This window comes from Alosa sapidissima, chromosome 19 (assembly GCF_018492685.1).
Source record: "Alosa sapidissima isolate fAloSap1 chromosome 19, fAloSap1.pri, whole genome shotgun sequence".
NCBI classification, from domain to species: Eukaryota; Metazoa; Chordata; class Actinopteri; order Clupeiformes; family Clupeidae; genus Alosa; species Alosa sapidissima.
The window spans coordinates 14,354,594-14,376,413 of NC_055975.1; the positions used below are offsets into that span (position 1 = coordinate 14,354,594).

Below are 21,820 nucleotides of genomic sequence, written 5' to 3' on the forward strand. Positions count from 1 at the left end.
TGTTAACAGAGTGAGCTAGACGGTGCTTTGAAGAGTCTTCTCTCCTGCTTTGGTCTGTAGCATCGCTCAGCGGCTGTCTAGAGGGCTGGGCGCTCAAATGGAGCCAGACCTGTGCTTTAGCAGTTCTGATTTGCAGGACAAAAACAAACAACAAAAAAACGCCCTCCAAAAAAGGGGCCGCATGATTCACTGAGAGCAAAGAAACGGCTCCCGTAAAAAAAGTCTCGTTAAAAGCGGGAAAGGAAGAATGGAAACATGTTTTCCACCAGGAGATGTTGTCAGGGGATGAATACAGAGGAACAGGCAAGGGTTCATGCAGCTATGTTCATGCAGCTATGTCTCTGAATGTCAGCTCACAAACAACAACAACATCAACGACAATAATACAAATACCAGCAGTACCACACTGGAATCTCAGAATCTTTATCACCATTTTCAAACACTTTTTAGAAGTTTTCCCATCATGACCTTGTGATACAACACTACAGACCACATACTGATGTATAACGTAGACATGTCTTAGATTGTTATGATAATGTTTGGAAATGCAATTTAAATATGGTGTTTGATATGTAAGGGATAATGTATTGTCCGCCGGTAATTATCAGAAAATAAGTCCCGATGGGGAGAACAGAACCCCGACGCGCAGCGGAGGGGTTTTGCTTCGACCTGAACCAAAACGAGAAAAGAAACCTAACACAATGAATCTTTAAAAATGATTTTGCTACCGTTTCGTGTCTTCCGCTGACAAAATAAATAGTTCGCCACACAGATAGAACTTGACAGTTTCAGGTGTTGCGTGGCAACGTCTTACTACCTTTTCAATGAAATTCCATTGCGCGAACGGAATTCTTGCGGAGGGATATGAAAGACGTTAATCAACCCGTTGCCATTGACAGCGGTGATTATATAGGCCTACTTTGCCGGTGATTTATATAGATTTAACATAGGCCCGAACGTTGGGAAGGCCCATTCATGTGAATGGAACTTTCTGCAGCACTCTTAAGAGCCGGGTAATAATGACCAAATCAACAGACTTGCCTCTACTTGCCTGCAATTCATTCTGTTGAACCTGGTTTACAGGCAATGCAAGTTGAATGATTGACCAAGCTTGAGATGGAAAGCACCTTACACTTGTATGACTTAATTTCCGTGCTAGATGATGTTGTCATTAAGTAGCCTATCACCCAGATGCTCCATGCTTTACACATCACTCTGAACATACTGTGCAGTTGGATTATACTTTTATTTTATTTTCAATGAATGTGTAACTTTGTAATTTACCAATAAATTTGGGGTAAATTGAAATTGTAAGATGTCTCAGACCCATGTTCGACCTGCACTAGTCACTATGTGTTTGGGTTGTTTTCCCAGTCTGAATACGTATGACGTTAAGATCATCAAAATATCTGTGGTTTTGCGATCTGTTTTCATTCCATCTTCTAACCTTCATCCTCTCTTATACACCCATACGCTCCTCTTGCCAGCAAACTACCCTTGACTCAGTTTCAGGACTTCTTTTCATGCTTGTGGCTGTGCTTCCCGCAACAGTAAAAAAACAAAACAACAAAAGCGCTGCTCCTGCTACTGTGTAGCACTTGCAGACAAAAAGGGCCCACAAAAAAAACAAAAAAACACCACCCCCCAATATGATGCCTGCCCCATGCATGCTGAGCAGAGGGCTGGTGGTAGATTGTTGGACTGGCGAGTGACCCAGGCGTGAGGAGGAGCAGTGACGCCCTTTTTGATTGTCACCCCAGCGGTTTTATTTTGCCCCCCCCCCCCCACACACACACACACACCCCTCTACTCCTCTCCATTAAGCCGCTCCTGGTGGAGCTCTGTTACCTTGGACTCCCCCTGGCTCCCACTATTCATGCAAGGAATCTCATTGTTAGGGGGGACATCATTCAGGCTGCTGTTTTAAGGCTGGACAAGGGGCTCCCCACTCCACCCGACAGTGAGACTGAGGGAGCAAGAAGGAGGGAGTTGGCTGCACTTTGAGGTGGAGAACGGATGAGAGAGAGAGAGAGAGAGATCCAGAGTGGCAAAGACTTGAAAGAGAAGAAGTAAGCTTAGGTAGACAGGAAGTGTGAGAAGACCTTAAAAGGGAGAAGAAGGAACGACAGACAGGTAGACCGAAAGAGAGTGAGAAGAGGAGTGGAGTCTGGTCTTTGAGGATGACTCTCGTCACACTTGCTCTGGCGGGATGCCTTCTGGCTCTTAGGATATCAGTGTTGGCTGCACAGCTGGAGCAAGAGATGGAAGGTGAGTCCACTATTGTCCTGCTGCTTGTTCTCATTCCCCTGGCCGAAGGAGCTGGTAGTGTGGTAGACGGTCATTGCTGCATGTCCTGTAGATGTTGTGGCTTCTGGAGTTCTGTTGGAAGGGCTGGTCCGTGTTCCCTGTGATTCCAAATATGCTGGATTTCTATCTAAGCAGGATCTGCTGCGCAACCAGAGGGAGAAGAAGGTGAGTGCTGATGTTCATCAATCCCTATTTTCCTGCCAGAAGAAATGAAAACAACCACAGTGGTGATGATGTTTGTCATTTGAAGGGTTTGTGAAGCCATCTTAGCACCGTTAGGGTCATTCCATTTGTGCTACCAAAGACTCAGTAGAAATGTCATTGTCATTTTCACCTGTTTTGGAAACGTTGGAAAATGTAAATAAGATTAAGGATTTATGGGACTGAGTAGGTATCTGCAATAAAAAAACAAAAACAAAGGATAACTTGTCAAGGTGAAAGACATTCTAGGCATTCTCAATCAACATCAAGTTCTAGGTTCTTTAAACTTAATTTTATTATGCTGCATTTAATCTGGCTGGTTTAACAAGGCAGGATGTTTTAAAGAGTGACAGCCCTCTTTTATGCAAATATGATTTAGTTCAGTATTATTTATTAATTGCCCATATTTTCTTAGTTTTCTAAATCAGATCATCTGTGATTTTTCTCAGAGCTGAATGTTTCGCTTTGCTTTATTACTCTACCTTAGATCTGAAAATGTTCCTACCCGTAACCTGAATTTATAGATTTGCCAATTCTAGGTGGGATTGTATGTTTTATGCAGTGAGGACAATCTCTGTGTTCTACATCCAGACTGTCGTGTTCCCCTGTGCTTATTTAGATCTGAATGAGACAGTCCTTTGCACAAACGACCAGATTGAAGTGATCATCCCCAGTGCTTTCTTCCTCAATAAAGTCCCTCCTGTTTATGTAAGTGAGAAACATCAGTACTCTAATTCACAGCAAATGTCTTAGCATGCATGAATAGCATTCCAGAGTATTAACATAATTATGCCTAATGGACTATGTTATGTCATATGACCTTTTATTTCATTAAGGTAAACACTCCCATTGTTTCTCTTGGCTCTTTTCCACAGGTTTGGGATTTACACCTGAATGATCCGGAGTGCCGAGGGGTGCAGATAGGTGACAACTATGTCTTCAGTATCAAGACAAACCTCACAGACTGTGGAACACTCACAGTAAATATTCTTCTTACAAAATAAAATGCCCATATCATATGTTAGACATTTAAAATGATTTATATGGTCACTAAAACTTGACTGCTAGACCAAGGACACATAGTGGAGTGTGGACTACTGTGAGGGGCTGGTCTCTTAACAACAAGACGTGTGTAGCATCGTATATTCCATCGGAACAACGCTTGATCGTAAAAGAGGACATTTAGAACCAACAACATGAAGACAAACTACTGTACAGGTCTTTGTATGCCTCCAGTGAAAGTCTCCCTCACACAGTAAATCAGACTGTGGTCTGAGCTAAACAGATTGCAGCAAATCCAGTTCACAGTAAAATTTCTTGAACTATTCCATGACAAAGGAGATGGGGGATTACATTTTTAAGGTTTAGTGGAAAAGGGATATGTTCAAGTGTTATTTATTTTTGTGTGCATTGCCTGGAGACTTTAGCAGAGTGTATTTTTGAAGACAAGAGATCTTGGCTGGACAGAGGTTAGGAAGAGTATTTTGGCATGGGCAGACATGAGCAGATTATATCAATCCTTTGGGGAGATGGTGAGGGTGGCCGACTTTATTTAACCCATAAACAGCAGTGACTGGGAGTTGATGAGCGTGAGGAGGAGGGGGGGCCTGAGGAGGGTATTTCTCTCCTGAGGGGACTGTGTGCGGGTTCAATTGCACTATCCTCCGAGTACGGGTCTAGAGGTGTATCTTTCCCCTTAACATGAAGAGGAGAGAGGGAGTTGATGGATGTATTTTCCCATGACAGTCGATGGGCCTGCGCAACCCCTCAGCGGACAGTGAGAGTGAGTGAGCTGAGTGGTGTATGATCTCCTCGGGACTGGAGAGTGAGTCACGGCGAGTAGTTTACCATGTAAGAGGAGCAGGAGAGAATGAGAGTTGATGGTTGTATCTCACGCCTGAGATTGGGGAGAGTGTTGTTACCCTCCATAGGTCCAGGCGGCCATGAGAGGCACTGGGGAGGGTCAGTCGCTGCCCGGCTCTAAATTACCCTGATTTATATGGAAATGATGAGTGGTGTTTTCAGTCACCCTGAATAGCCCGCACCATAACTCAGCCACTCTGCCCGAACGGTGCCACCTGCCCACGGTGGTCAGCTCATACAGTGAGTTAAGCACTACTGGGACCAGGGTCTCTCCCACTCACCATCCATCTCTCCCTCCCTCCCTTTTTCTTTCTCCCTCATCATCTCTCTCACTCTCTCTCTCTTGCTCTCTCTCTCACTTGCTCTCTCTCTCTCTTGCTCTTTCTCTACCAGCCAGGCATAAATTTGTCCTTGAGAGCAGGAGGGTCCTTGAGACCCTCTTGCTCGTCACACATGCAGGCATTTCTTGTAAAGCCAGCAAAAGGTTAACATAGCTGTGTGGAACTAAGGGGGGGCCAGACCAATCCAGCCTCCTCCCCCCCTTCCCTCCCTCCCTCATGCACAGACTTTTACAAGGCTTTAGCATACCAGTCTTGTGCATGCCAGTAAACCTGCTTTGGATTGAATATTGCAAGTGAGATGGAAGAAAAAATTCTGAAAATGTTTGGTCTTACTATGCACAATATTGCACTTTCAAAATAATCTAGAAGTTAAAACACGTACAATTTTCTTGCGATAAGTCATTAACTACTGAGGAAATGTGTTGCATTGATTCATGCAAAGGGACTACAGATATCAAATCATCTGAAGAGATCTCTTTGGTTTTATTAGCAGTCACATTGTTCCTGACTAACTGCCTCCCCATGACAGCCCAAACCAATCCTGGTTCTGTGTCCAGTAGTGGTCTGCATACCAGGCACTGGTAAAGGGGAGTGATGGGGTGATTATGAGGGGAGTATTTACAGGTGTGTCATAAAAATCTCCAGGTTGTAGGAATGACCAGGGGCCTCGATAGGGTCTGCAGGGGGACATTGTGGAGTTTATGGCATTGTCAATGTCAGTGCCCCAAGGATGGTTTGAAGTTAAAAGCTTTATGACGCCACACCACTGCCTTGTTCTCTGACGACACAGACACAAGCTCAGACACAAACAGATCCCGTAGCCCTGGAAACGACCTTGACCGTATAGGGATCTTTTAGTTCTTTAAGTTTTTGTCTGAGAATTTTTTTTTTTCTTTCCCCACACAGGTCTCAGATGACACAAACATCATGTTCATTAACACCATACACAACAACAATTCAGACATTGTCACTAGAAGTTATGTCAATATCACCTTTGGGTGCCGTTACCCTGTCAATTATATGGTCCAGCAGCCCAACGGTGAGAACATGGTCAGAGTGGACGTCAGGTGAGTTGCCTGAACATCAGCCGGAGTGTTACACCAGGTCATATTCATATTCATATTATTACTAATCCTAACCTTACTTACACTGTGATTTAACTAATTAATGACTATTAATCATAACAAATTAATTAAGTGCCAAGAACCCAAGGCTACTCAAAATAATGTGGGGCTATTGGAATTTTTTTCTGCTTGAAATGTCTTAATTAGGCCACTCTTCCCCAACGGCTATTCCAAGCAGCACTACAGACATGCTCTTTCTCTGGGATTTCTCAGTGAGACTCAAAATCAGTGATCTGAGAGTCAGATCATAGATCTGTCTAGAGTGTCAGTCAAACACTGATTACCTGGATAGTGTGGTGGAAAGGAAGAGAGAAGCATTTTTTCCAGTGTTTGGCCATTTTCCATAGATAGATAGATGGATGGATGGATGGATGGATGGATGGATGGATGGATGGATGGATGGATGGATGGATGGATGGATAGATGGATGGATGGATGGATAGATAGATAGATAGATAGATAGATAGATAGATAGATAGATAGATAGATAGATAGATAGATAGATAGATAGATAGATAGATAGATAGATAGATAGATAGATAGATATTTGAGAATTTATGAAAACTATGCCGCAAGGAGAAGAAAATGCATTACAGGTATCTTCCCCCTTCAGGACCATTACACTGAACACCGAGGATGGCAACTTCTCTGTGGCCATGTTGCTATATAAAGACCAGGACTTCCTGGACAAATGGACTACAGTGCCCTCCCTTGGACTTGATGACAATATCTATGTCAAAGTTTTTATGGTTGGTCACATTTTCACTTCTTCTCAAGCACACTCTATGATTGGTTGTTTTGCTTAGCCTTAGGCAAAATCCTCAAGGTCCAGAATCTTCTTTGTATAGCCATTTTAGCATTTTAATTAAACTTTCTAAAATATTTTTCAGCCTAGCCTCTTTTTTTCCAGCTATAAATCTTTTAGCAGCTGGCAGCAAATGCAATATGGAAAATGTTCCATCTTTCCATTTGGGTTCTAGATTGCATGCTTCTTCAGTGTAAAGGGATGCAGCTGATTGCAGCCACGTAGGCTACTGTAGATAGGTATTAAGGTTCCTCAAAGGGTTTTTCTGTGGGGTCAAGCTTGAGAACGCTCTTTCTGAGAGTGACAGGTTGGGCATCTGATACAGTAAGGAGCAGCTATCTGTTTCCTCACAAAGCGTGATAGGGCGGTAAGCATCTGTTTGGACGCAAAAGCACACTCTCTCAGTGCTGCTGGCAAAGGTAAACAAACCCAGTCTGTGATTAGAGACGTAACATGAGCACCTGGGTCAGGTGTCTCTGCTCCCTGTCCCTCTGTAGCAGTGTCCCCTCCTCTCTCTCTCTCCTGCACACACACACACAAAAACACATACAGATTCTATTATACACTTTATCACACTTTACATCAGCAAAATAGACATTAGATGCACAACATTTCATTAATTCTGATGCCACTCTGTGACAGTCTGCCTTATTATTAACTGAATTCCTCATGAAATGTATGCGATATGAACATATGCATCAGTGGTCTTACAAGATCGTGTGGCACTGATATTGTGTGGGTTTTCATGCTTGTTGAAATACAACAACACATTCCTGATTTTACCATGGCCTGTGGTGTTCTTTGAAGGGTTGTGGGCCTCCACCCACTCAAACTCACGTTTGAGGGAAGACCTGTGACTGGCCATTTGATCCCAGATCTCCTGGAAAAACCTCCACTATTTAGTAGTTTTGTTCAATTCCACTGAAGTCTTACTAGTCTTTATATATCTATAAAGGTTTTGGAAGACATTTAGTGGAGTTTCAAGTTGATAAGATTTTGGATGAAAACCTGAAATATGAGCAGCTGAAGCTTTTGGAAAAAAACAACTAGAGAAGAATATGAACCAAGTGGTCACTGTAGATGTGGTTATTTTTGTAACTGACATTTCAGAGCTTCCATGGAGTAAGGCAAGTACAGTTTATGGCCATGTAAGGGTTCTGATGGTGACCACTATTATCTGTGTTCTCTCACTCTGTTTTCTCTCTCCCTCACACATATATACAGTACATACAAAGACACTGTTAGACTCAAAGGGCACATCAAATGACTCAGCACAAATTCTTACCCACTGAGTCAGTCACTTTCTCTGGGTCCCTGACTGTTTAGCTCCCTGACCATCTGTTGGGGCGCTCTCTATCTTTCCCTCACTCTCTCTCACACTTCTGTCATTCCCCTTTATCTCAGATACCAGCTCATCTGACGCTGCATCTCGAAAGGTGCTGGGCCACACCGACCAGTGACCCCTACAGCAACATACAGTACTCATTCATCCACGAGAGGTCAGTGCCCGTGCACAATGCACAACACACGCATACACACACGTAGTAGTCATGAAGCTATTCCGGTTACTGACGTTTTTTTTTAAATCCCACTTGTCATCTGCTCACTCGGAGGATGTTGTTGAAACATGTCGCATGCAGTGGGGTTGCTAGGCAAGCCGGGGACAAAACGTCAGTGGCGTGTGTGTCATGTGACCTATCCCCTCCTGCCATATGCATTTCAGCCTAACAGCTGTGTGTGTGTCCTTGACGGCCCAGGCAAGCCTTGCTGGGCCTGTAAGGGCATGGCCAAGAAATAGCCTGCCATGTCTGTTCACTGAGACTCGGGACCCTGCATTACTCAGCGCGTTGTTGTTCTGCTAACCGCCGTGAACTCTAGTCAGTGAGGGTATTGCCCAATATGTGACACTGCTGGACTAGTTGATATACAAGTGTCCACAGTCTATTGCTTAAGCTTTCACAACATGTTTTTAAAAAATACCTTTTTATTTACTGCAGTGAAAAACAATATTAATCTACATTTAACTGACTATGTACCCATATACCGTACACCATAAAGTATAGACTGTATGAAACTGTCAGGAAAACGTGAGGTTTGGCTTACACATATTTGATGAGACATCTGTCATTGGAGTGTGAATATTTTTTACCATTGATGTATGAAAAATAGGTATGCGAAATGTCAGTTGTTGCTAACACTTCTAATGGTCCTTTATTGACCTGTGTTTATTTGTTGTGTCTGGTGTATGTGTTGTATGTGTTGTGATCTATGTTACAGTGCCTGATGTCTTTCTGTGGTCTGTGGAAGCTGCCTGGCCACAAGTGTACCTTGTGCCTAGTGACTGTTGTTTGAACTATTGGATTTTCTCTTCTCTGCAGTTGCCCAGTCCCAGGAAGTGAATCTACCCTGGATGTGTTAAAGAATGGTCAAGGACCAGATGCCATGTTCAGGATCCAAATGTTCAAGTTTGTGGGCAGCTCCTACACCGATGTCTTCCTCCACTGCAACGTCCAAATCTGCCCCAGCCCTGCAGGGGTCTGCCAACCGGTGAGCATCCTGTCAGGTCTTTCTAAGAAAATAATCAAATTTACAACACAGCACAATTAAGATACAACACATACGTATCTTACTTTTGTGTACCACACAGTCAGATTCTGAGATTTTACAATGAAGAAGTGATTCCTATTTTTCATTTTTACATGAAATGTTGCCCTGTGCTCTAGTTAAATTTGTTTTTAACTTCTGAATTATACTCCCTTATCAGCCTCTGACAAATTTCAGTTGTTTGGTGTCTGAAATTCTCTGTAATTTTTTGGGTTATGTCAGAATACATGTTGACTGTGAGATCCTTTTTTTTATAAATAGCTGACCATCTTTGTTTTTCTACAGAACTGCTCTGGAGAGGAAGCATCAAGCAGAACACGCAGAGATGTCACCATGTCTCATACAGTATCTTATGGACCAATCAGAAGACTGCTAGCCAACAGTGACCACACTGGTCTGAGTGAGTTGATTTTTGCCCCTTCTCCATATCACACTATTGATTGACTCATCGAACCAGTATACTACAGTCGTTGCTGGCATCAATATTGCTTAACACTTCTGATGAACATCGCATGTTGGATCCTTCAAAAGTTTATTCTGAAGTTATAAAGCTGAGTGGATAGGCTACTAAGCTGAGTTCTGTTCCCACATGAAACCGAATATTGATTGCAGTTTGTGATGTGTGTGTGTGTGTGTTGTGTTTTTCAGACAGCAAGACCGATATCTCTTTAGAGAGTGTGGTGCTCGGAAGCCTACTGCTTGTACTGCTACTGGTAACAGGAGTTTTTGTCCGACTCTGGCACCGCAGTAGGCGCTCGTACCCTCCCAATGATGCCCAGCTCACCCTGTCCAACATACACCGCCTATCAGAGGTGGCTTCGTGAAGTACACACACACAAGCAGATTTCATTGTACATAATGGTGTGTAAGTTAGATGTGTCATGCATGCTGACATGACATACACAGATAGACAAGATGAAACAAGTGAAATAGAAAATATTTTGTTTAATTTTAAACCTTTTGTACAGTTTTTCTGAAAATCACAATTCTGCATCAACATCCCACACACAGCCAAGTGATGTTGCCAAGATATTTGTAATTTCATAAAGCCTGATGTACAATACCACTGGGACATAATAAAGGCCTTTGATAGAACATTGGTTGATTTGTTGTCTAGTCTCTCCTTTTTGACCCAATCAAGTTTGTCAAAGAATATAGCCTATTAAATTTGACTGAGGGATTTAAAAGAAATTTTGAATCAGTTCATAAGGTAAGCCAAAATGTGGTGATCACTGCTGACATAACCCTCAGGAGGACACTCACTTACCCTATAAAAAAATGACAAAAGGATGACAGGAGGACATGTTAAACTGTGGTGCATCAAGAGTTGCACAGTGTTGTGTTGTGGCTGTGCTACTGCCTCCCTGTCGCAGTTTAGTGGGCTAAGTTGGTTTCGTCAAGTGAGCCATGACGCAATACAAAGGCGACGGGAGGTACCGCTAACGAACAACTTTGCTAGGTTTTATCACATCAGTGAGAGACGTGGAAAACAACGGAGGGGATTGATAAGTAACATAGTCATAAGTGTACAGCTTTCATTAGCGGTGTTGCAACACCGTTGCACATTAAATCCTAACGATTAGATACGAAATAATACTGTCGTTTCTACAAACAAGCGTGTCACACAATCACGGTAAGAAACTGGCGAGTTTGTCGGCATTCTGTGTCGGATAAAGATTAGCTTGAGAATTAGCTAGCTTGCTATTGAGCTAAGGTAGCCAGTTAGCAGGAATCAAAGTTTGGGCACAATCTCAGTGGATAGATAGCTGCCTTGTCTGCTTTTGTCAGTATATAAGTGACCGGTTTCGTTAGTTGCACTTTGTGAAATGTAACATGACAATTGATGTAAGTTGTTCAAAGTTGTTTTTTTATATATATAATTTTACTCTCAGCTATCGTTGAGTATTTTGTAAGTTGCTAATGTTCACTCGCAGTATCAATAAACCATGTCGCCATCCGGCTAGCTGACTTGTTAGCTAGCGGACTAGCAGCCGTGATCCAACAACATCTATATAAAGACATTCTCTGTACTTGCTGTTGTAACGTTGCAAACATCCTAGTCTTATGTGGGGTACGATGACACAACCGGTCGCAGTTGGAACAGGGCAGCCTCTGCGATCTTAAATCTCAAAATTCTTTTGAATGTGATGGTTTGTTAATACGACAGCCTTTTGAATCTTTGAGTGTTTTCTCTAACAATTTGATTAACCAGTTAGTGTAGTTTGTAAGAAAATCTTGTCAAGTACTTTAATAGGTTTAACAAAGTTGGGAAACTCTGTGCCAACTCAGAATACATCAACTGCAACCTTAATCTACTCGCCAAGATTTGTATCCCCACAAAGTTGAGCCGCAGTGACTTGTTTTGCATGTCTGATCACGTGACGAAAATACCAACTGTGTATTCCTTGTTTTGACAATTTTCTTGTTCACTAGTAACGTTATTATCGTTATTATTATCCTTTACTTGGACTGTACGGTCATGTTAGGTGTTGATTTAATTTTACCTTAGACATTTGTATTGGGTGAAAATTTATTTTGATGTGTAATAAAACTGTCAACGGTAGTGCACGTGTGTAGGCTATATCATGTTACATGACAGTGCATTTCTTTAACCGGATATGTTGCATTGTATTGTGTTCTGATTATTGTTAGTCCAGTCCAGTATTTCTCAGGTCACTTTGTCATTAAGTTGTGTCTAGACAGGGACACGTGTCAGACGAAATGCGAGTAAGCCACTCGTGTCATTTCTGCGATCACACTGACACAGTTAAAATAGCATGTTCTGCTGCTCAGTACCACTCTTGGCTTTGTGTCTCATAGTGATCCGGGCTTTTAAGACTGATATTGCCCCCTTCACCGTCTTCGAGGTACAGGCGTGACTGTGCAATTTAAGACGTGTGTTGTGAAATGTTGTGTGGCAACTGCAACTGAGAGTTTTAACTTTGTAAACACACAGCGGCATGGCAGAGCATGAGGCCGTACAGCTTTTTTAAGACTTGGTAGGGGATTCCCGCAGCTACCGGGACTAAGCTCTTTCGAATTTCAGTCCCATAAAATTGGGTCAACTAGAAATCCCTGCTGCCTGTTCTCAAATGCTGCCATAGATAAAATATTAGAAAGACATTCCTGCAACAACAAATCATTCATACAATGTTCATATCATAGCAACATGTTTTTTTTCCGTCACAGTAGCATTAATTCTTTGTCCCTTAATGCTTGGCCCCTTTCCAGGAACAGTGAGCGGCCTTTCATTTGAAGCTGACCAGACTCCCAGATGGAGGAGCTGCACCCCCACTGCCTGACATGCGTGAACCGGAGGTGCATGACGCGGCCGGAGCCGGGGTCCTCGTGCGACCTGATGGGCTGCCCGCTGGTGTGCGGCGCCGTCTACCACTCCTGCAAGGCCGGCGAGCACCGGCTGCTCTGCCCGCTGGAGCGGGTGCCCTGCCTGAACAGCGGCTTCGGCTGCCCGTTCACACTGCCACGCGGGCGCCTGGCTGAACACCTGAGCATCTGCCCGGCCAGCGTGGTGTGCTGCACCATGGAGTGGAACCGCTGGCCGGTCAGCTATGCGGACCACAAGTCTTACGAACACCTGAGCTGCGGAGGCGGTAGCGGCGGTGGCGGCAACGGCAACGCCGGCTTCGGCGGCAGCGAGGCGGAGCCCGTGGAGCAGCTGGACATGGCGCTGGCGCTGCAGGACCAGCGCATGCTGTTGGAGTCGCTCCGCGTCACCACCACCGTCACCAGAGCCACCAAAGACGAGGGCCATCCCCAGCCGCTGATCCAGAAACAGCCACTTCAGTACCACCACCAGCAGCAGCAGCAACAACAACAACAACAACAACAACAGCAGCAGCAACTTCAACAACAACAACAACAGCAGACGCCGAGGCCTTCGTCGGTGGACCTGACACGCGGACTTATGGACATGCAGCAGGAGTCGTACAGTGAGCTCTACAAGGCCTCAGTGGAGACCAGCCGGAGCCTGGCGGCGGCGCTGGACATCTTGACCAGTGCCAACAAGGAGATCGACCTGCTCATGGACAGCTTGGCCGAGAAGGAACCACGCAATGGCACACGACACTCTGCCGGAGAGGTCAACGGCGAGTGTCGGCGCGGCAGCAAGGATGTAGAGAACGTGGAGATGAAGGAAGGCGACTCGGACTCAGAATGCGAACTGGGGGCAGTGGGAGGGGTGGACCTCAACCACGCCAACGGCATGAGCTGGGAGAGCCATAATGGCTTCGGCAAGGCCATCGAGGTCATCGTGGACGGAAGAGACAGCGACGCAGAGGAGCGAGAGATGCAGTGTGTCAAGTCCCGGAGGAAGGAGAAGCCCCTGTGTAATGGATTTCACCGCCCCGAGAGCAGAGGGGCACATCACCACCGGCGGAGCCAGCACAGACTGCAGGGCAGTGGGCAGAACGGGTCCACCGACCACCAGCCAGAGGTGGTGCTCCACTCCAGGCCCGTGGTGGTGGTGGAGCCTGCCATAGCTCACCACGCCACTTTCTCTGTCCCCTGCTTATCACTGCCAGTGCAGAAGGCCCTCCCTCATCCAGAACAGAGGGCCCTCCCCTTAACCAGTCACCGTGGGATGGTTGAGGAGGTCGGGGAAGGGCTCTACAGGAATGGGGAGGGACTGCAGCCACTGGTGGTGGTGGACGGGGACGATCTTGCCCTGGATTTGGAACAAGTGCTTCAGCCACTGGTGGCGGTCGAAGACGGGGCGCTTCAGGAGGATGAGGCCGAGCTCCCACCGCTAGTGGTGCGCGAGGAGCTGGAGGATGTGGAGCTGCAGCCGTTGGTGGTGGAGGCGGGCGAGGAGTTGGAGGCGGTGGCGGTGGGGCCGCCGGTGAATGGGGAGGGGGCCGCCGGTGGGGACGGTGCTGACCGCTGGCTGGAGCGCAAGCTGCACAGCCTGCAGGTGCTCCAGGGCGTGTTCAACTTCAACGGGCGCCGAGCCGTGCCGTGCTACCGCCTCGGGTACCGCAGCAAGATGGAGGACAAGGCGGTGGACACGCTGGACCTGGAGGTGTCGGAGGACCCCATGGGCCTGCACGGCATCGACCTGATCACGGCGGCGCTGCTCTTCTGCCTGGGCGACTCGCCGAGCGGCCGCGGCATCTCGGACAGCCGCTTCGTGGACGGCTACCGCATGGACTTCGGCACGCAGACCTTCTCCTTCCCGTCGGCCATCCTGGCCACCAACACCATGGTGGGCGACATCGCCTCGGCGTCGGCCTGCGACCACGCCAGCCCGCAGCTGTCCAACCCGAGCCCGTTCCACACGTTGCGCCTGGACCTGGTGTTGGAGTGCGTGGCGCGCTACCAGACCAAGCAGCGCTCCATGTTCACCTTCGTGTGCGGCCAGCTGTTCCGCCGCGACGAGTTCTCGTCGCACTTCAAGAACGTGCACGGCGACATCCACGCCGGCCTCAACGGCTGGATGGAGCAGCGCTGCCCGCTGGCCTACTACGGCTGCACGTACTCGCAGCGGCGCTTCTGCCCGTCCATGCAGGGCTCGCGCATCGTCCACGACCGTCACCTGGGCTCCTTTGGCGTGCAGTTCAACGTCCCCGCCCTGCCCTACCCCGCCACCACCGACCGCATCGGCACCAAGCGCAAGACGTGCCAGTACGGGAACCAGTGCGACCACCTGAGCATGTTGCCCTTCGAGGTCCTCCAGCACGTGGCCAGCTTCCTGGACGGCTTCAGCCTGTGCCAGCTGTCCCGCGTCTCACACACCATGAGGGACGTGTGTGCCAGTCTGCTGCAGGGCAGGGGCATGGTCGTGCTGCTCTGGCAGAAGGTTCGCCAGCCCAACGGCTCCAACTCCTGGCAGATCAAAGACAAGGTAGGTCGGTCTGTCCGTCTGTCTGTCTGTCTGACTGACTGTGTATAGCCTTGCTTTTTGACCAAGCGTTTGTGTAAGTTCTACGCTGTGCTTGTCTGTATGGTAAACAAAACCTTGCCCAAGTATTAAGCGGGTACTAGACGTGTTACTAAAGCGCTCCACACCACACAAGTGCAGACTGAGAGTAGTCAATAAAGCCGGTCTTGCATGCTCACGTGCAGTGCTAATACTATCATGCAGTTCAGATGATAATTGCATCCTGCGTACACGTCAGGTTAAGTTTTGAGGATGTGCAAAACCGACACACTGAATGGTTGCTGGATACGCGTGGCAGATGTGCTGCGTACGTGTTGGTTAAAGCAGTGTATCACTGGCCTGTGTGTGTGTGTTATTTTGTGTGTCTGTCTCTGTGTGTGTGAAAGAAGCTTTGTATTACAAGTGTGTTAAGGAATATAAATAAATCAAATGTGATGTAATAACTAAGATGCAAGATTTAGTTGTTCTCAGGCTGGAGGCTAAATCCTCTTTGCTAAGAATGTTGTTTGTCATTGAATTAGTTCATTGTGTTCCTTAAAACGATGCATATAAAAAGAAACCTCTAGAACCTTTATTGAGCTTAGCAGTCGCACAGACCATTTGGTGACACAAGAGCCAGTGTTAATAGCCATTCATAGATAGATCTCATAGGAACCCATTGGCTCCAGACCAGTGCTCACTTTTAAGGCACACACATACATACACACACCCACACACCTTGAGGCTTTTAAAAAAAAAAAAGTTTCTATTGTTGGTTAATCTGTGTTGTTGTTGACCTCAGGTGTGGCGGTTCAGCACAGCCTTCGGCACGGTGAACGAGTGGAAGTTTGCCAACATCTCCAGCATGGCCGACCACCTGAAGACGTGCAAGTTCAACATGGTTGCCCGCCGCGAGGAGGCCATCCCCCTTCCCTGCATGTGCTTCACCCGTGAGCTGACCCGTGAGGGACGCTCACTCCGCTCCGTCCTCAAGCCAGTGTTATAACACACGCACACACACACACACACATACACACACATAGATTCAAACACTCCGGTTGAACTGTTGCAAAAAACACATCATGCAGATGCAAACACTATCTTCTGAACTCTAGCAAATGCAAAGAATCATGCGGTCAAAATCATGGACTTCTTCACGCTCACTCAAAGCATCAAAGCCCAGCGCTGCTCCATCGGTCATCTTCCAAGTTATTCTCGTGTCATCATGATTCTTTTTTTCTCTTCCCAGCACAGAACTCAGACTGTGGGCTGCAGCAGATTGTTATGAACTTTTTTCTGACACTCTGCGGATGTGTAAATAAAACATAGCCGTTTTTGAGGTTTAAAAAAAAAAAAATTATTATATTTTTTCTAAGGAAAATACTGTGCCGACTCGGAAGAATAAATGGGTAATACAACAATAAATGAAGTAGAAAGCAGAGCCTTAATGGAGAGAGAGAGAGAAAAAAAGAAAACACTTGATTTTGAGCTGGGCAGAAACCTTTAATAATAACTCTGCCATGCCGAATTATTACTGTAATGTTTTATACTCTTGCATGGTGTGATTAAAACACATGTAGCAGCCGCCTCTATTAAGATTGATACGTGCTTGTGTTGAGACGCACGCACCCTCAATCTGAAAAGCTCATGGATTTTTAAGTTTGATTATTTCGATTCTTTTTAAGAAGGAAACTATAATGTCCAAAGGCAGTGTTGTGTTGTGGACTCGTTGGTCAAGTTGGACTTTATGTGTGGACTGGCTAAACATCAGGAAGTCATGTCTGTTTTTCTTTCTTTTTTAAGATTATATATTATCGTTAGTGTGCTGTAGATCTGTTTTATTTTGTGTCTGCCTGATGGATATTTTTTTTTGTGGTCCTGTGGTGTTTTGGAACCCCAACAGTTCTTGTGTCTTGACTTGAAGTACACAGTTGATACAGTTTAGAGGCGAGAGAATCACCTAGCACTTTACTGGATTTTTCGATATGAAGTTTACCGTTATTATTTTGTTTTTGTTTTGTTTGTTTTTGTGACTCCAGCATCAGCTTGTGTGGTGGTGAGCACTGAGAAAGCCCCACCCCCCCAAACTCTTCTCCCCTTAGCTCTCTGCTCTGTCTGTGCCTACAGTTTATCTAACACCTTCAAACTACATATTGTCCCCGTCATGCCCCCCATTTTCTGTCTACCAGCTGATGTTGATACAAAGTGGCCCTGTCAGGACTAGCAACCTTTTTGTCTTCCACTGACTACTCCAAGACCACCGACCTTCTGCGGTAAGCAGTCTTCAGTATTCCACCGTGGTGTCAACAACAACTAGTGCTTTTGACTCCCCATCAGAGAGGCAGTCAGAGGACGGCTCTTAAGGGAGTAGAGGACCCAGACGAGACTCAAGGCTATAGAGCCTGCTGGGTGTCTGCCCCAGACCAGCACACTAGTGAGGCCAAGTCTTTAGACGCTCTGCTCCAGACCAGCACACTAGTGAGGCCAAGTCTTCAGACACTCTGCTCCAGATTAGCAGACTAGAAAGGCCATGTAGTCTTCAGGTGTTCTGCTCCAGACTAGCAGACTAGTAAAGCTATGTAGTCAGGAGTTGTTAGCCAGATTAACTTCAGATATCTGAGGGACTGTGTATGTCTCTCTGACCTGCTCACTGTTAAACCATTCCAGAGTTTTAACCCTGTGTTGAAAGCCAAACGGTAGCACTGAAAGGGCTTCACATTATCTGGGCATAGTCACTTAGAGGAGCGAATGTACAAGAGAGGTCAATGTAGGTATTTTTTTTTTTTTTTTTTTTTTAGGGGGACGGGCAGGATGAGTATCACGTATGTTGGGTGTTTGATTTTGGCTTTTGGGTAAAGGTGACAGAGATTACGGTCATCGCCAGGGTTTGGTAACAGATGGCGGTTGTTGTTAGGTCAATGCTCAGGGTTAAGAGTTCAGTAGTGTGGTTGGAGTGGGCTTGCTGTTCTGTTCTTCTCTGTCTCTGTGTATCTCTGTGTCCCTCTCTCTCTGACGCCAGATGGGTGGCCACTGATCCACAGCCTTTAAAGTGTCTTCAGGGTACTAGACTTGTTTAATGCATGTTGACACATGTGTGGTTTAATAAAAAACTATTTGCAATCTTTTTACATTGTCTGGTTGTTGTCTCAGGTTCTTAAAACTCTATCCTATGTCCTGAGGGGTATTTCACAAAGGCAGAATTAAGACATCCAAGATAAGTGATAAAGCGAGGTTTGACATAGCGTTGTCTGGTCATCCTAGCTCAACTCGTTTCACTAATGCCAATCCAGGATGAGTAGGAGCGACTATGTCAAGCCAGGGGTCTCATTTATAAAGCGTTCTTACGCACAGATTTGATCTTAGACCGTGCGTACGCTCAAATCCATGCCAACGCTCAGATTTATAAAAGCCGTCTTTGACGTGGAAAAGTGCTTATCTCCACGTCAGGTTCAAACTTGACGTACGACCATTTCCTTGTGGTAATGCCGGGGTACTGCAAGTAATCTGATGTCTAAGTGCGATCAAAATTCCAAGACCAACGATCTCATGTCTTTCTTTGCCCTATGCATGATCAATATCAGAAGATTTTTAAAGACGTTTTTGGATGCAGTTTCATGGTTTGGCATAAAACTGCTAATGAGAACTATAGCACTTAAGAAAGTGAAAAAACGTATAGCTTACTTATTTCATAATATCTATAAAAAAAAAAAAACACCAAGACCTACGATAGAATGATTGAAACATTCTTACAGGTGATCTAGTATATTTAGTGTTCTCACCAATCTAATATTGACCATAAAATGTCCAATTGCCCTCGTTTAGGAGAGTAAGAGGTGGGTGAACTATGAATTCTGCAATCTCGGTGAGGTGGACTGCGCCATGCGGTATCGGATTTTTAAAAAAGGCATTCGAACATGTTTGATAATGGTGGAGGTTATTATGCAGTATTGGGAATAGGCCTATGGAATAGTAGGCCTATTGGATAATACAGTTTTGAATATTAAAAGTGAATAAACTCTTGAGAGGTGGATAAACTCTAATACGAGGTAGGCCTAAACTCCATTTCTGAAATGTCAGAGGTAGATAAACTGCGTTTACTCGCGTTTAGCCTCCACTACATCCTAATTTGCGCTCATAGGCCTATTCCCAGCTTCGTAACAGAAAGGTAATATTTAAATGTAAGCTATACAATGTAGGCTATAGATATTTTATATCATATATAGCCTACACAACAAAGAAACATAAGTTATCCTCTGAAAGCAGGGCATCTTCATATTTAGTGTTGCGTCGGAGTTGCGTAAAGAGGTGCAGAGCGCAGGTGCAGAGCATTAATGCAAGCAAAATGAATGAAAAAAAGACGCGGAAAATAGCGTCATTCACACAAAGTGATCAACCGCTTTTGATATAGACTAACAATGAAGTAAAGTTATCCTTTTTGGAATGGGGAATCATGGCTATTTCTGTAAAACAGCAGAAGTAGGCGTGGTAGACCAACTGAATGCAAATTTACGTATGCACCCACGTGTGAGTGCTTCCTTGTCTCGGCACGCAACATCATTAAGAAAGCGCTTGCCACTGCAAAGAATGCACATAGTATGATTTACCTTAATATTATAGTTGAAAATACCTTCGAAAACTTGCCCCTCTACTTCCAATCAACTACAGTAGGCTCATTCATTCATCAAACGTCTATCAATAAAATAAGCAAACAATGACTAGGCTACCTACTACCTAGGCTACTGTTAATAATTATAAGGCTATCACAATTAAAATAATAACCATATGGTAGTAGGCAGACAATCTGTTTTGTTTTGCGAACAAATACATTTATCAAATAGTTTATAAATGTAATAAAGCTCCTTAAAAATTAGCACGGAGGTCTGATGTGAATGACAGCTAGCTGAACCAATAAGACAACATAATTACCATTAGAATTAACTTAGCTTGGCTGTTAGCCTGGTCGGGACCAGGCTAGGTGCAGAGAATAAATCCCCATGCAACTTATGTGCCATCTCTTTTGTGAAACCAAGTCAAGGCTAAATTCATCCAGGATAACCTAAAAATCCCAGTTTAATCCCTTATCTAGGTTTTGTGAAATACCCCTCCGATTATTCTGATATTAAGAAGTTTGTGATAGTGGACAAATATTTTCTAACCAGTTTAATTCAGTGAATCGTTGCAGCAACATAAACTGAAGAAACCGTATTTGTAATGTCAGCGTGTAATACCCATCAGCGATGCATGACGTATGTTGGAAAACTATTATGTTTTAATTACTTTTCAAGTGAAATGATTAAGTATATAAGCAAATTAATTGCTTAGCAAAAACAATTAAATTAAACAAAATATGAGTGAAAATATACTGTAATTGGGAAGTGTTTTGCTCCTTTTGCCATAGGGTTGTGCAATTATTCAAAATCAAATTTCAATTATGTCTTCCAACGATTATGAAAACAATATAATCAAGATAGAACAATAATTTAGTCTCTGCAAAAAAGAGCATAAGGTCGCTCTTATGATGGAGTACATATCACCATCGGAACGGCCCCTTGTCACTTACATAACATGCATGCATAAAACTTGTGTCTACCTAGAAATCGAACAGCCTTTGAAAACTGTGAAGTGCAATGTCTGTATTTGCCACTAGATGGTGGTATAGGTCTAAATGAATGTGGAATGAGGGAATGAGTTTACTCCGACTGCACATACAAACTTAGCCTGTTTAATCAGACAACAGCTCTGCTGAAATGTCAGTATGCAGATGATTATGTAAATTCTTTCCCCATTTACATAGCACAATTACATTTGTTTGGTAGATAAATTATGTCTCACAGGTCATCATTGTGTTGCAAAAGTGTAAATAAAATGTACATTTGTGCCAAATTTGTCTCTTTAAATTGTTCCCATGCCCTCACTACGCTGAGGAAAAAATGCCTCTTTTCACCCCCTTCTATCAGCCAAACAATAACATGTAGAGTTATGGTTCTCATATTCTCCTAGCCTATGGAGTTCATAAAGTTTATGGAACACACAAACACACATACACACACACACACACACACACAAATATGAAAGTCATACTAATAGGATGATAAATCTCTCGTGGCCCCTTGGAGCCCATTGAGCGTGCTCCTCTCTGACAGACTCATCTGGTGGCTGGGTGGCAACGAGATGGGCTCCCAGAGCCAAGCCACAGCGGACGAGAGCAGAGAGAAAGAAAGGAGAGGAGAGGAGGAGAGAGGACTAAAAGGATGAAAGAGGAGAGAGAAAGAGGACAGAGCAGCAGAGAAAACAAGGCCAAGGACGCCAGGAGGGGAGTGGAGGGCGTGCTATGGGAGAGAGGAGAGGCGGAGGTAAAGAAACCAGAGGAAAGAGAGAGAGGAAAATAGATGCAGTGGTGCGGGGTTTAACTCGTCTGACCGTCGGGCAGTCCTCGTTAAACTGCCTGCCCAGACTGTGGCTCTCTGGCTGGTGTTCAGCATGCTAACAGGTGTTTGGTTGTTTGTTCGCTGGTTGTTTGTCATTTTCAGCTGGCACAAAATAACGCTTTCAGCTACCTTCCATCCATTCATTGAAATAATTGCCTTTTCATTGTAGTCTGTGGTGGGCATTTATCAGTGACCTGTACCTCCCCAGGGGACGTCTGGAGTCTGCATTAGCCTCCACTGTCCCCAGCAGCTTCCCCCAGGGAGAGGTGTGG

At 45.0% G+C, this 21,820-nt stretch overlaps 2 protein-coding genes across 4 annotated transcripts; both read left to right on the forward strand.

Moving 5' to 3' along the window:
• Positions 1-1,691: 1,691 nt before the first annotated feature.
• On the forward strand, positions 1,692-10,328 carry si:dkeyp-110a12.4 (pancreatic secretory granule membrane major glycoprotein GP2). 2 transcript variants are annotated; one of them, XM_042071701.1, is made up of 10 exons: positions 1,692-2,268; positions 2,443-2,472; positions 3,128-3,216; positions 3,384-3,488; positions 5,619-5,779; positions 6,450-6,585; positions 8,046-8,140; positions 9,020-9,188; positions 9,531-9,645; positions 9,894-10,328. In XM_042071701.1, exons 1-10 carry the CDS (start codon positions 2,181-2,183, stop codon positions 10,067-10,069), a joined length of 1,164 nt encoding a protein of 387 aa, XP_041927635.1. In that variant the 5' UTR covers positions 1,692-2,180; the 3' UTR covers positions 10,070-10,328. The 2 variants fall into 2 exon arrangements, with proteins under 2 accessions (XP_041927635.1, XP_041927636.1); XM_042071702.1 differs by lacking the exon at positions 2,443-2,472 and having other exon boundaries at positions 1,693-2,268.
• A 325-nt stretch (positions 10,329-10,653) lies between these two features.
• Positions 10,654-18,253, forward strand: fbxo30a (F-box protein 30a). Of its 2 annotated transcripts, none has more exons than XM_042071699.1 (3): positions 10,654-10,878; positions 12,477-15,105; positions 15,923-18,253. In XM_042071699.1, exons 2-3 carry the CDS (start codon positions 12,520-12,522, stop codon positions 16,124-16,126), a joined length of 2,790 nt encoding a protein of 929 aa, XP_041927633.1. In that variant the 5' UTR covers positions 10,654-10,878; positions 12,477-12,519; the 3' UTR covers positions 16,127-18,253. The 2 variants fall into 2 exon arrangements, with proteins under 2 accessions (XP_041927633.1, XP_041927634.1); XM_042071700.1 differs by lacking the exon at positions 10,654-10,878 and adding an exon at positions 11,309-11,395.
• The last annotated feature ends 3,567 nt before the right edge of the window (positions 18,254-21,820 follow it).